The sequence below is a fragment of the Lynx canadensis genome, chromosome A2 (assembly GCF_007474595.2).
Source record: "Lynx canadensis isolate LIC74 chromosome A2, mLynCan4.pri.v2, whole genome shotgun sequence".
Taxonomy (NCBI): Eukaryota; Metazoa; Chordata; class Mammalia; order Carnivora; family Felidae; genus Lynx; species Lynx canadensis.
This window is the reverse complement of record NC_044304.2, coordinates 15396166-15408279: the sequence shown is the minus strand read 5'-3', so window position 1 is coordinate 15408279 and position 12114 is coordinate 15396166. Positions and strand designations below refer to the sequence as shown.

The 12114-nt window shown below is 43.6% G+C and overlaps 1 protein-coding gene across 4 annotated transcripts in view; it reads right to left on the bottom strand.

Moving 5' to 3' along the window:
* SACM1L (SAC1 like phosphatidylinositide phosphatase) overlaps positions 1 to 12114 on the bottom strand; it is a 59878-nt gene that overhangs the window by 19362 nt on the left and 28402 nt on the right. For all 4 annotated transcript variants that reach the window (XM_030305725.1, XM_030305734.1, XM_030305741.1 and 1 more), the window contains 4 exons: positions 7210 to 7311; positions 4155 to 4240; positions 3257 to 3343; positions 2693 to 2761 (listed from right to left, as the gene is read on the bottom strand). In XM_030305725.1, the coding sequence (XP_030161585.1) occupies positions 2693 to 2761; positions 3257 to 3343; positions 4155 to 4240; positions 7210 to 7311 (344 nt within the window). The remainder of the gene's footprint in view (positions 1 to 2692; positions 2762 to 3256; positions 3344 to 4154; positions 4241 to 7209; positions 7312 to 12114) is intronic.

Sequence of the window (12114 nt, the reverse complement as noted above, 5' to 3'; positions counted from 1 at the left end):
TTTATATTCTACAGAACTCAGAAGTCAAATGCGTTAAAAGAAATTTATAAATCTATGTTACTGGGAACAAAAAGGAAACAGATGTAATGTGAGACATTAATAACATAAAGCGGAGGAACAAAGCTTTACAGAAGTGGAGTTTTGTAAGCAAACTGAAGTCAGGTTGGTATCAACCTGAACCTTTAATTCAAATTAAATATTATAACTTCATGACATTATATGTAATCCTCACGGTAACCGAAAAGAAAGTATCTGCAGAATATACACAAAAGAAAACGAGAAGGTAATCGAAATACAGAAGTACAAAACATTTCAACACAAAAGAAGACAGTAATGGAGGGAGACAAGGGATAAAAAAAGACATACAGAAAACAGAGAGCAAAATGGCAGAAATAAGTCTTTACAAATAAGTAATTACTTTAAATATAAATGGGTTAACTCTCTAATCAAAAGGCACAGACAGAATGAATTAAAAAATTTGATCCAACCATATGCTGTACAAGACACTCACTTTAGATCAAAAGACACAAATTAGTTGAAAAGGAGAGGATGGAAAGATGGTCCGTGCAAATAGTAATCAAAACAGTGCAGGGGTGGCTCTATCAACATCAGATGAAATAGACTTTAAGTCAAAACCTGTTATAAGGACAAAGAAGAACACTATATAGTGATAAAAGAGTCAATTCACCAAAAAGCTCAAACACACGAGATATATATGCACCAAACATCAGAGCCCAAAAACATGAAGGAACACTGAAAGAACTGAAGAGAGAAATAAACATGTCTACAATAACACTTAGAGATTTCAACAGCTCCCTTTCAACAATGGAGAGCACAACCAGACGGAAGATCGACAAGAAAACAGAGAAGCTAAACACCACAGACGAATCAGACCCAGCAAACAAACACTCCACCCAAAACACCACCGAAGATACATTTTTCTCAAGTGTGCATGCATGAACAGTTTCCAAGATAGATTATGTTTAGGCCACAAAACAAGTCTTAACTATGTTTAAAATAACTGTCATACAAAGTATGTTTTCTGATCACGGTGGAATGAAGCTAACCCTCATAACAAGGAAAACCAGAAATTTCATAAATACGTGGAAATTAAACAGCACACTCTTAAACACTACGTTAAGGAAGAAATCACAAGAGAAACTAAAAAATAACTGGAGACAACTGAAAATATACCAAAACTTATGAAATACAGCAAAAGCAGTACACCAAAGGAAATTTACAACTATAAACATACACGTTAAAAAAATAAGACCTTAAATCAAGGACTTCACCTTAAAGAACCAGAAAGAGATGAGCAAATGAAACTCAAAGCTAGCAAAGGGAAGCAAATGAAGATTAGAGCAGAGATAAATACAATAAAGTACAGAAAACCAGAGAGACACCATTGAAACCAAAATTTGGTTCTTTGAAAAGATCAACAACATTGACAAACTTTTAGCTATGATGACCAAGAAAAAAAAGAGAGACTCAACTTACTAAAATCAGGAATGATTCTAGTACATTACTACCAATTCTGAAGAAATAAAAAGGTTTATAAGAGAATTCTATGAGCATTTGTATGTCAATGAACCGGACAACTACATGAAATGGACACATTTCTAGAAACAATCTACCAAAACATTAATCTTGAAAAAACAAAATCTGGATAGACCTACAACTAGCAGTTCTCAAAAACAACCCAAAGAATGGGAGAAAATATTTGCAAAGCATCTCTACGAAGGGATTCGTTCCAGAATATATAAAGAACTACCGTAACTCAACAAAACAACAAAAACAACAACCTGATTAAAAGTGAGCAAAGTACTCGAGAAGATGCTTCTCCTAAGACCTACAAATGTCCAAAATGCACATGAAAAGGTGCTCAATGTCATTAGTCACCAGAGAAATGCCAATCAAAACCACTATGACACAGCACTCCACCCCCATAAAGACGGTTATAATCAAAAAAACAAAACAAATCCTGAAAAATCCAAGTGTTGGCAAGGATGTGGAGAAACTGGAATGCGGGTGCACTGCCGGTGGGAATGTAAAACGTGTAGCCACGGTCAAGAACAGGACGGCGGTTCCTTAAAACGTTAAACCTAGAACTATCATACAATCCGGCAATTCCACTTCTAGGTGTAGCCCTAAAAGGACTGAAAGCAGGAACTCAACTACATACTTGCACACCAGGGTTCAGAGCAGCATTATTCACAACAGCTAAAATGCAGAAACAACCCCATGTCCATCCACAGACAAATGGGTAAACGATATATGGTACATACAATGGAGTGTCATTCAGTCTTGAAAAGGAATGAAATTTTGATACGTGCTGTAACATGGACAGACCTTAAAAACATTAAGTCGGTAAAAGAAACAAGAGCCAAAGGAATAAATATTCTATGATCCACCTACGTGGGGTACCTAGAATAGGAAAATATACAGACAGCAGGTAGAACAATTACCAGGGGCTGACGGGAGAAGGATCATAGGAAGTTACTGTTTAATGGATACTGAGTTTCTGTTTGGTATGATGAAAACTTCTGGCAACGGTCAATTGTGATGGTTGCACAACACTGTAAAACACATTATACCACTGAACTGCACACTTAAAACCAGTTATAATGATAGATGTTACGTATTTTAAGACGTTTTTTGTTTTGTTCCCCCAAGAAACATATAAGACACATACCAGATTGATTATTACTTGTTTTCCATAAATAATAACTTGTGAATCAAAATGCCTTTGGAAACCATCCATCTAGAAAGAAAAAAGGGTTACACACTTTACCAGATTATACTATAAGAACATTTATAAAAACTTTAAAGGATCTCCTTAAACGTCCTATTTGTATATTCAAGAGAATGGCACTACGATTGAGACCAGGTCCCCTAAATACCGTGTGATAAACTAACTCCAAGCCATTCAATTTTGAGCTGCAATACTATACTTTCGTTCTGTGCACAACGTCAAACAGAATACACTAGGTACTCGGAACAGCACGAAGCGGCAAATGTTACGAGAGCTCAAAAATCTAAATTTGCCATCCCGTTCGATCAGCTTGTTCTCTGCATTTCCAACAGGCCGTCCCTACAGCCCGTGGGTCAGAGGTTCACTGGGCGCCAGAACCCAGGAAAGAGGCGGCAGAGATGCTGAATTCCGACGTGCAAGAAATAAACATGTGCTCCACATGCAAACTATGATGCCACTCAGCTCCTATTTTTAGCCAATGAAAAAAGCACAGAAGATACTCACATGATTTGCTACTTTGTTGATCAGCGGCAGCGGTTTGTACTTGAGATTTGGTCTTTGAGACCAGAAAAGTGGTATTGATCCTCGAGTCTAAAAGAAAAGAGAGAGAAATATGAAAATATGAAAATACACACACACACCTGTCTCAGCTAACTTACTGTCTCAGCTAACTTACTGTCAGGGGCGCGTGTGTGTCACTGACTACAAAGGAAAAAAAATTAAATACAACCTACAACCATGAAAGAGTCTGTGAACTTGCCTACTCCCCAAGTTCCTATTTTGTAGGAACGTATTCGGAAAGGACTTTTTCTCCTTGGTTTTATGTACCTGGTCCCTGGGCAACAAACAGTTCTGTTTCCCCTAAACTCTAAGATAAATCAATTTATCTACAAGTAAAACTTAGCAAGTTATGTCTTACAGAATATGATATTATGATAAAACCAGAAAACTGCTTTATTCATTCCCGAATGAGTAGTTCATGAACCTGTGAATAGCCTGAGCCACTGCTGTTCCTCTGGGGCAGCAAATGACCCATGACCCCACAAGGAGACAACAAGAGACAGGCTGTCCCACGAAGAAGTGCAGGGTGGGAAAAGCCATCACACGGGCAGGGGCCCCATCACCAGCGCCTTGAAGTCTGGAGGGTGGGGCAGGCAGGCGGCTCCCCTTCCGTAACCTTTGAATCTCCTCCCCTCCCCTCTCCTTCGGGATTCAATTCGAGGGCAGGTGAGTGCCAGGTTAATGGAGTAGCTTGTACTGAGTGAACTTTTTCCACATTGCAGACGGTGCCGCTTTAAAAAGCAGCAAGGAGGAGGGCAATTTCAACAACAGCGCAGATTACGATCCAAGCAAAAGCAGCAGCTGGCGGGCTGCCTCACAGACACATCCACTTGCCACTTGCCTGCACAAAAGAAGCCCTGCTCCCGTTGTAGTGCACAATTTGCTCTGTTTCTACAAAGTTGGCTGCATGGCCTTCAGAATCAATTCCTGAATTGGAAAAAAGTTAAAGTTAACGATATTTATGACGTAAGAAACACATCCAGTTTCACTTGGAAGGAATTAAGTCGACTCTAGTTAGTGAGAAAGTACTTGTAAAAATAAATTTCAGACATACACATGGTCCATGATCAGAAAGCTACCAGCGGCTCACTCCGTTGAACAGGCTTAAGGGGGGTATTAACGACCGATCGATAAACAGGTGAAGTGGGTCACTAATGTGTCAGTTGTTTGTACATACACAATTCCTCTAAAACAGCGTCCTTCAAACTTCAGAAATACTTTCAAGAAAAAACAAATTCTCTGGGGCACCTGGGTGGCTCAGTTGAGTGTCCAGCTTCGGCTCAGGTCATGATCTCACAGTTCGTGAGTTCGAGCCCCATGTCGGATTCTGTGCTGACAGCTCAGAGTCCGAAGCCTGCTTCAGATTCTGTGTCTCTCCCTCTCTCCCTGTCCTTCCCCTGCTTACACTGTCTCTCTCTCTCAAAAATAAATAAATGTTAAAAAAAATTTTTTTAAGAGTCAAATTTTCAAGGACCCCTGAAAGTATGTCCATAGATCCCAGTTTGAAAAAAACTACTTTGAAAGTTAAAATAGCAAATGCAAATGTGGGTCATCAGGTTGACAGTATTTCATTATAATAATGCAAATGGTCCAACAAACATTTACAATGATTTTAATTATCAAAATGAAAACACAAAACCTGTATGGTGCTAAAACCCCTGTAACTTCATGAACATATCCACAAAGCCTAGTTTGAAAAGCATTGCTCCAAAGCGTTTAGTCTTGACATTAGTCCATCCGATGACCTGAAACCTTCCTGTACAATCCTGTTTACATACACTATTTTCATTATGAAAAGCTTGTAAAGGCAACTTTCAAGCTAGTCTTGAACTCAAATTACCAAGTTATCATTAAGAAATCAATAGATTTGGGGAGCCTGGGTGGCTCCGTCGGTTGGGCGTCCGACTTCGGCTCAGGTCATGATCTCACGGTTGGTGAGTTCGAGCCCCACGTCGGGCTCTGTGCTGACAGCTCAGAGCCTGGAGCCTGCTTCAGATTCTGTGTTTCCCGCTCTCTCTGCCCCTCCCCTGCTCATGCTCAGTTCCTATCTCTCAATAATGAATAAACATTAAAAAAAAATTTTTTTTTAATCAATAGATTTTTAACCACCTCAGATACTTCTTAATATCCTATCGGATCTATTTTTAACCACCTCAGATATTTCTTGATGTCCTTTCTATTTGATCTATTTATCAAACAACATTTTGAGGTGAGGTAGCTGTTTTTGTTAATATTGATGGGGACAAAATTACTGAATCAAATTAGCAGTGAAGTGCTTTCTCAACACTTTTTCTTTTTCCTAAGATTTTATTTTTCAGTAATCTCTACACCCAACACGGGGCTCGAACTCATGACCCCAAGATTAAGAGTCGCTTGCTCGGGGCGCCTGGGTGGCGCAGTCGGTTAGGCGTCCGACTTCAGCCAGGTCACGATCTCGCGGTCCGTGAGTTCGAGCCCCGCGTCAGGCTCTGGGCTGATGGCTCGGAGCCTGGAGCCTGTTTCCGATTCTGTGCCTCCCTCTCTCTCTGCCCCTCCCCCATTCATGCTCTGTCTCTCTCTGTCCCAAAAATAAATAAAAAAACGTTGAAAAAAAAAAAAATTTAAGAGTCGCTTGCTCCACCGATGAGCCAGCCAGGCGTGCCTCTCGGCTTTTTAATTTTTTTTTTTTTTTTTTTTTTTAAGAACTCAATACCTGCTAAAATTACTTGTCAGAAGCATCGTATGCTTGGTTCTTTCCGTAATTCCCATTAAGGAATATTTTTAGAAATGAGAGTGAGGTCGGTGTGCATGGAGGGGGTAGGGTGCAGGGAGGGAGGTAGAGAGACAGAAAAGGAGGCAGACCTTTATGAAAAGATTTCTAAGATATATGGATTTAAAAAACAGAAAAAAACAAGGTGCAAGAAAATGGGCAGAGCACACAATCAATGTCTGTAAGAGGAGAAGGAGAACATACAACCGTAACAGCGTAAAAATGATCTGGAAGGATAAACAGGAACTAACAACTGATTGGCTGGTAGTGGAGGAACATCGAGTGCATGGGCTCAAAAAACGAGAAATGTTTTTTGCTGCATATATGCATATACTTTTTGGTACCTGAACTATGTGAATACATTACTTACTCAAAAATTTTAATTCAACATATGTCTCCATCCGAAACAATCTACTCAGGAAGGAGTCGCTAACTCCAATTCTGGTTCTGCGATCTTGGCCAGGTCACTTACTAAGTGCCTTTCTTCTGCTATTTCACCCGTAATAAGGGAAGAACCTTGACAACTTCCTGGCCTAAAACTTCTACAATTTATCTAATGGTCCATAGGATTTCATTCTGATATAGCCTGGCCTATAAAAAAAAATAAATAAATAAGACGAGTCAGAGAAACTCCTTTTCATAATGTCCCTAATTTTCAAGGCAGCTTTTAAAAGCTTGGTTTAAGCAAATTAGCATGTTGCTAGTACAAACCCTAGGGGCTAAATGCTCAAAACGTAAATCTTTAAAGTTGCAGGCATAAGGTCAAAGGTCTAGCTTTATGCATGCAAAGGAGCCAAAAGCAATTAAGAGAAAATACTTTCTGACCTGAGTTTAGGTTACTGAGAACTACTCAGAGTCCAGCTGGCTTTCAGACATCCAGCAAATAACACGAACAATTCCTCTCAAAGCGGTAAGAAGCAGCCTACAGGGTCTCATTAACATCTCCGCTGTAACTACAGTAGCTGGGTTAAAGCACAGAAGACCTACCTAATTATTATAATGAAGCAGGAGATAAATATTTAGTGAGGCTATCAAATGATAATGGAAACAGAATACGAAAGGTTACATTCGAGTCACCGTAGGACAAAACATGGATGACGGATAGAGACCACCCGGTACTGAATCACGCTGACAAAGTTAACCTCACCTCTTACATAATAGCGCACACCAGCTCTGAAACAACTCCTCCTCGAGATGAGAATCCAATCAAAGTATTTTCCGTTAATAGAACACGAGTGCATAGTAATAACTTCGCTCCATTAAGAAAAATATAACATTTATAGAAATCGTATGCATTATTTCCAGGTGACATTTGAGTCTATTTACCCCAGCCAGAACGACTCCATCTTTAGGGAGAAAAAAGGGTGAAAAATATGCATTCTTTTGGCGTTCTTCGTGAGTATTCACGAGCCTTTAGCACTGTGCTATTCAATTGTGAAGTTTGGTCAAGTCAGCAAGCCTATATACAAGGACATACAGACAGTATGTTTAAGTGGTTCATTACACTGTTTCTATTTAAATAATATGATTTCCTTTCCCTGCTAGCCTCAGCCGCTTTCTAAAAGTAAAGTATTACCCACATCACCAAAAAACCTACCCTGAATGAAAAACATAACTTTAAAACAGTTTTGCCTTCAAGTAAGAAATGGGGAAAAAAAAAGGGGGGGGGAGGGGGGACCTGGCTACTGCAATTTGAAAAACAAAAATACGTCATATTCGTTAATTACGAATATAAAGTACCCACAACGGTAAGCGCGTGAAGATTTACAGATCAAACTGTGAATTAAGGATTATCCACCAACACACTTGACTCTACTTTTTCCCTGAAACAGGAAAAGTGAAACTGAAGATGGAAAAAGAGCAGCTCCCTCAAAAGCTTTTCCTAACATAAAAACTGTGTCCCCAACAGACCCGGCAATGGCACGTGCTGGACACTCGCTCGCTCCCGCTCGGCCGTGCAGAGGCCTCCACCCCTGCAAACTCCCGAGGCACGGGCCTCTCCACCTCATGGCCAGGGTGAAGGAGCTTCTGGAGAGGGCGGACCTCTTCCGTTAAAACGGTGTTATTAGGAGATACCATAAAGAGAAAAAAATACACAGTGTATCGAAGTATTTACAAAAACAGCCACGTCTGGGGAGCTACTGCTTCAGGGACAGAGGACTTGCGGTTGGGCTGAAGGAGACAGTCTGATGCTCTTCGTGCCTCATTATGAATGAAATGCCACCTACTGAACCGTATGCTTAGAACTGGCCAACACGGCCGATCGCAGTGAAGGATGTCTGAGCGTCACAAAAACCATCACATACACGCACACGCCCACCCACGCGTGTGCCCCCAGCACCCCCAAGCACCCAGAGCGGTCAGTCACCCCCCTGCATCTAGCTCCCCTGCGTCCCGCCCTCCAAGTGAGGACCACCACCCACTCAGCCCCATCACTCCCTCGCTGGTCTTTCTAGCTCTGCACCGAGCAATCTGTGGTCGAGGCGGATCGTTTTTAACCCTTCTCACATAAAAGGAACTCTCCTGCGCATGCGCTCCGGGCTCGCCGTGACTGTTCCACGACACGCGTGCGGCTCGCCTGCTGCTACGGCCGTGTTCTATCCACCGCGTGCCTACTGGCTGCACTGGCTTGTCCGTCCTACTGTCCAGGCTGCTTCCGGTTCTAGCTGGCATCGGTGGAGCGGCAAACGTCCCTGCACCCAGACGTGGGGACGGCACTGCCAGGCCACGGGCTATACTTGTCATCTGATTGTATCAGGAAGTGCCAAGTTCTCTAAAGGACGACTCTGACTCTTGGTCTCTACCAATGCTTCATCTGTCTGTACGGGTAACAGAAAGACAGGCTTCTTTCATCGTCCCAACAGCCTTATCTTCCTTCCTTCCTCGTTTATTTGGGTTTGCCCCATGCTTCTTTTTTATAGGTAACACTTTAACATGTAACTTGACTCAAATTATCTACGAACTTACTGTCCGACTTCAGAACAGTACCGAAACCCTGAGTCTAATTATCTGTTCCTTCTCCAACTCATCCAAGTATCTTCTTGCCCAGAAGTAAGCAGGCTCCGCGCTGCCAGCACAGACGTGAGACATGTCTAGCCTGACGTGGGGCTCGATCTCACGAACCACGAGCTCATGACCTGAGCTGAAATCAGGAGTTGGACACCTGAGACACCCAGGCACCCCTTCATCCTGCCTTTTTAATTTCACCACCCGCGACTGTGACTTAAGAACACATGGCCTGCTTATATTTGAATTTCATAAAAAAGCACCACATTCTTGATAAACTTCAGCCCTTATTTCCACCAGTAGGTTCCCGAGATTCACGCTGGGACCGCGTGAGCCAGTAGTCCCCTCCTCCTCAGTGCCCTGCGCCATCTGTAAGGACCACACTGCAAAAGCCCTAACTCTTCTTTGACGGAACTCACGTTAGGTTAGTAAGTGGTGCTGTGAACATTCCCGTAAACACCTCCTGGTATAAACCTACTGGGTAGGCACAGGGGAAGTTCTGGTAAGTTCACAAGAGAATGCCAAGTCACTTTCAAAATGATGGTACTGAGGGACACGAGCGGTATGAATTCCTAATGATTCATCCCTCTCTTTGACCTGACACCATCAGACGTAACATTGACTCATCCTGAGCTCCCAATTCACTTTTCCTTAGAACCCACAGCACCGAAGAAGAATCCGAGGCAGTATTTATTCTTTCCCTCATTCACCCATTCCCTATTTCGGGCCAGGGCACAAAGATGAGTCAGACAGGAGCCTGCCCTTAGAGAACTAAGCGTAGCATAGAATATGACTGACTGCTTTATGAATCATTTCCTCTGATTACAAGACAAATCTACATACACTTTAGAAAATCCAGAGAGCACGGAAGAAATGAGAAAGTAAAAATCATATGGCATCTCATCACCATGATGTAACTTCTACCACGTGAGTACATTTACTTCCTTCCGGTCTTTACCAGTGAGTTCCGCCCAGGGCCATCCACTGCCACTCGGGTGCCCGTGCCACACTTTCTCAGCCTGCAACAATCCTCCCTCGTTCCACTCACACCACTGTTTCCTGTTCCTCTGGGGGAATGAGAGCCAGGCCCACATGCTCCCACCACACCTGTCTGCCAACTAGCATCCGCATACACACGTCTGCTTCCCATCCACAATGGCAGAGGGCCCGGGCACTAGCCTCCACCTGTCACACGCTCACAGACATCACTGCAGCGTGTGACTGTGCTCTCACCTTCCGTTTTCCCCTTCTCCAAATCCTTCTCATCGGCATCTGGTAACATCTCCCATTTGGGGAGGAGGGTGGGGGAAGCAGGTACGTAAGGTCCCTCTCGAATGCCCGTATTTGACCAACCAGCACCCGATGACCCCCGTGCCTGCAGACGGTCTTCTCACTTGCTTCGGGGACCTCGCGCTCACTTGCGTGGTCCCCTCTTCCTCACTGGCCTTGGCTGCTTCATTTTCATTTCTCCCGCCCTTCGCGCTCCCTCACCCTGACGCCCCCACTCCACAGGCCCTTTGTCCTCACTGAGGCCTACAGTCCGTGGCTCTAGCATTTCCTCACTCTCTAGAACTCCCTTCAGGCCACCTTCTCTGTTTCTCCAAGACCTTTTCTCTTCTCTACGCGTAGTCCTTCGATCAGCTCATCAGCTTTGTGGCTTTTTAAATGACGTCTGTGCCCAGAGGACTGTCAAATTTACATCTCCAATGTGAACTTCCCTCGCAGAGGCCAGTCCCTGAATCCATCTGCTTCCATGACACCCCTACTTAGAAGCCACACAGACCTCAAGCTCAGCGCGTCCCAATGGGACTCCGGACCCTCTGGCCTCCCTCCCGCCTCCAGGCTCTTCCACACTCCAGAGGAGGGCTCCCTTCCACTTACTCTGGCCATGGACCTCGGATTCATGCTAAACCCCCTTCTTGCATTCCCCACGTACAATTTGTCAGAAGGTTCTAGAACCTGGCCACCTCCACCAGTGTCACTGCTACCGTCCTGGTCCCGGGTACCACGACCTCTCACACCTGGATTACTGCAACTGTCTCCCAATTATCCCCTGTATCCTCCCATGGCCGCCTTTGGCCTGTTCTCTGTCTCCGTCACAGTGACCGTCTCACCATGCCAGTCCTCTCGGCGAATCCCAAGTTTCTTGTCACGGTTACAGTGCAGACAAAGCCCACAAGGCCGGGCATAACCTGGACTCGGCTCCTCCCCCGAGTGGCTCCCACCTCTCCCTTTCCTGCCTCCAGGCCTCTGTTCCCGCCTATCTCTCTCCATGCATGTCAAACACTGAAACTGCGTTAAACAAAGGCGAATTTAAGGCTTTAGATTTAAAGCTAAACAAACGGATAGGCTGTTTCTAAAATCACCCAGAAAAAGTAATCTCATCTGATACTGCTGTCCATCTGTCCATTCAGTCTCATTTTAGAAACACACACACACACACACACACCTGTCCCAACCCCTAAAAGCACTACCTAGATATGTTGTTTATTTTAGTTTTAGGAGAACTTAGAAATATTCCGGGGAAGGGGAAGGGGCACAGACACCGAGTGAACAAGAGCTTTTATCCCCAGAGTTTCTGATTTTTATTCTCCCACAACTGTGAAAAATGTTTCCTCCAAACTTTTTCTGCTTTTCTTTAAGTATAACAAGAATAATTTAAAGACATCATGTTAACGTAATGAGCATATAAACCACAGACTGTTTCCTTAGTAAACTTCTTGGGGGTACCTGATACAAAGATCACCTCCGTTTCTGCAGGGAAATCACAGTGCTGACTATGGGCACTCAGTGGCAGACTTCTCCTTTAACGGCAGCTCACTCTGCTTCCCTATTTTAATCCTGATGTCGCTGGTAAGTTTTTAAAGTGAACCAACAGGGTGTCCGGTGGCGCAGTCGGTTAAGAGTTAAGCCGACTCTTGATCTTGGCTCAGGGCATGATTTTGCTCTTCCTGCTACTGAACCCTACATCGGGCTGTGCGCTGACAGTGCGGGGCCTGCTTGGGCTCCTCTCTCTCTCTCTCTCTCTCTCTCTGCCCTTGCCCCA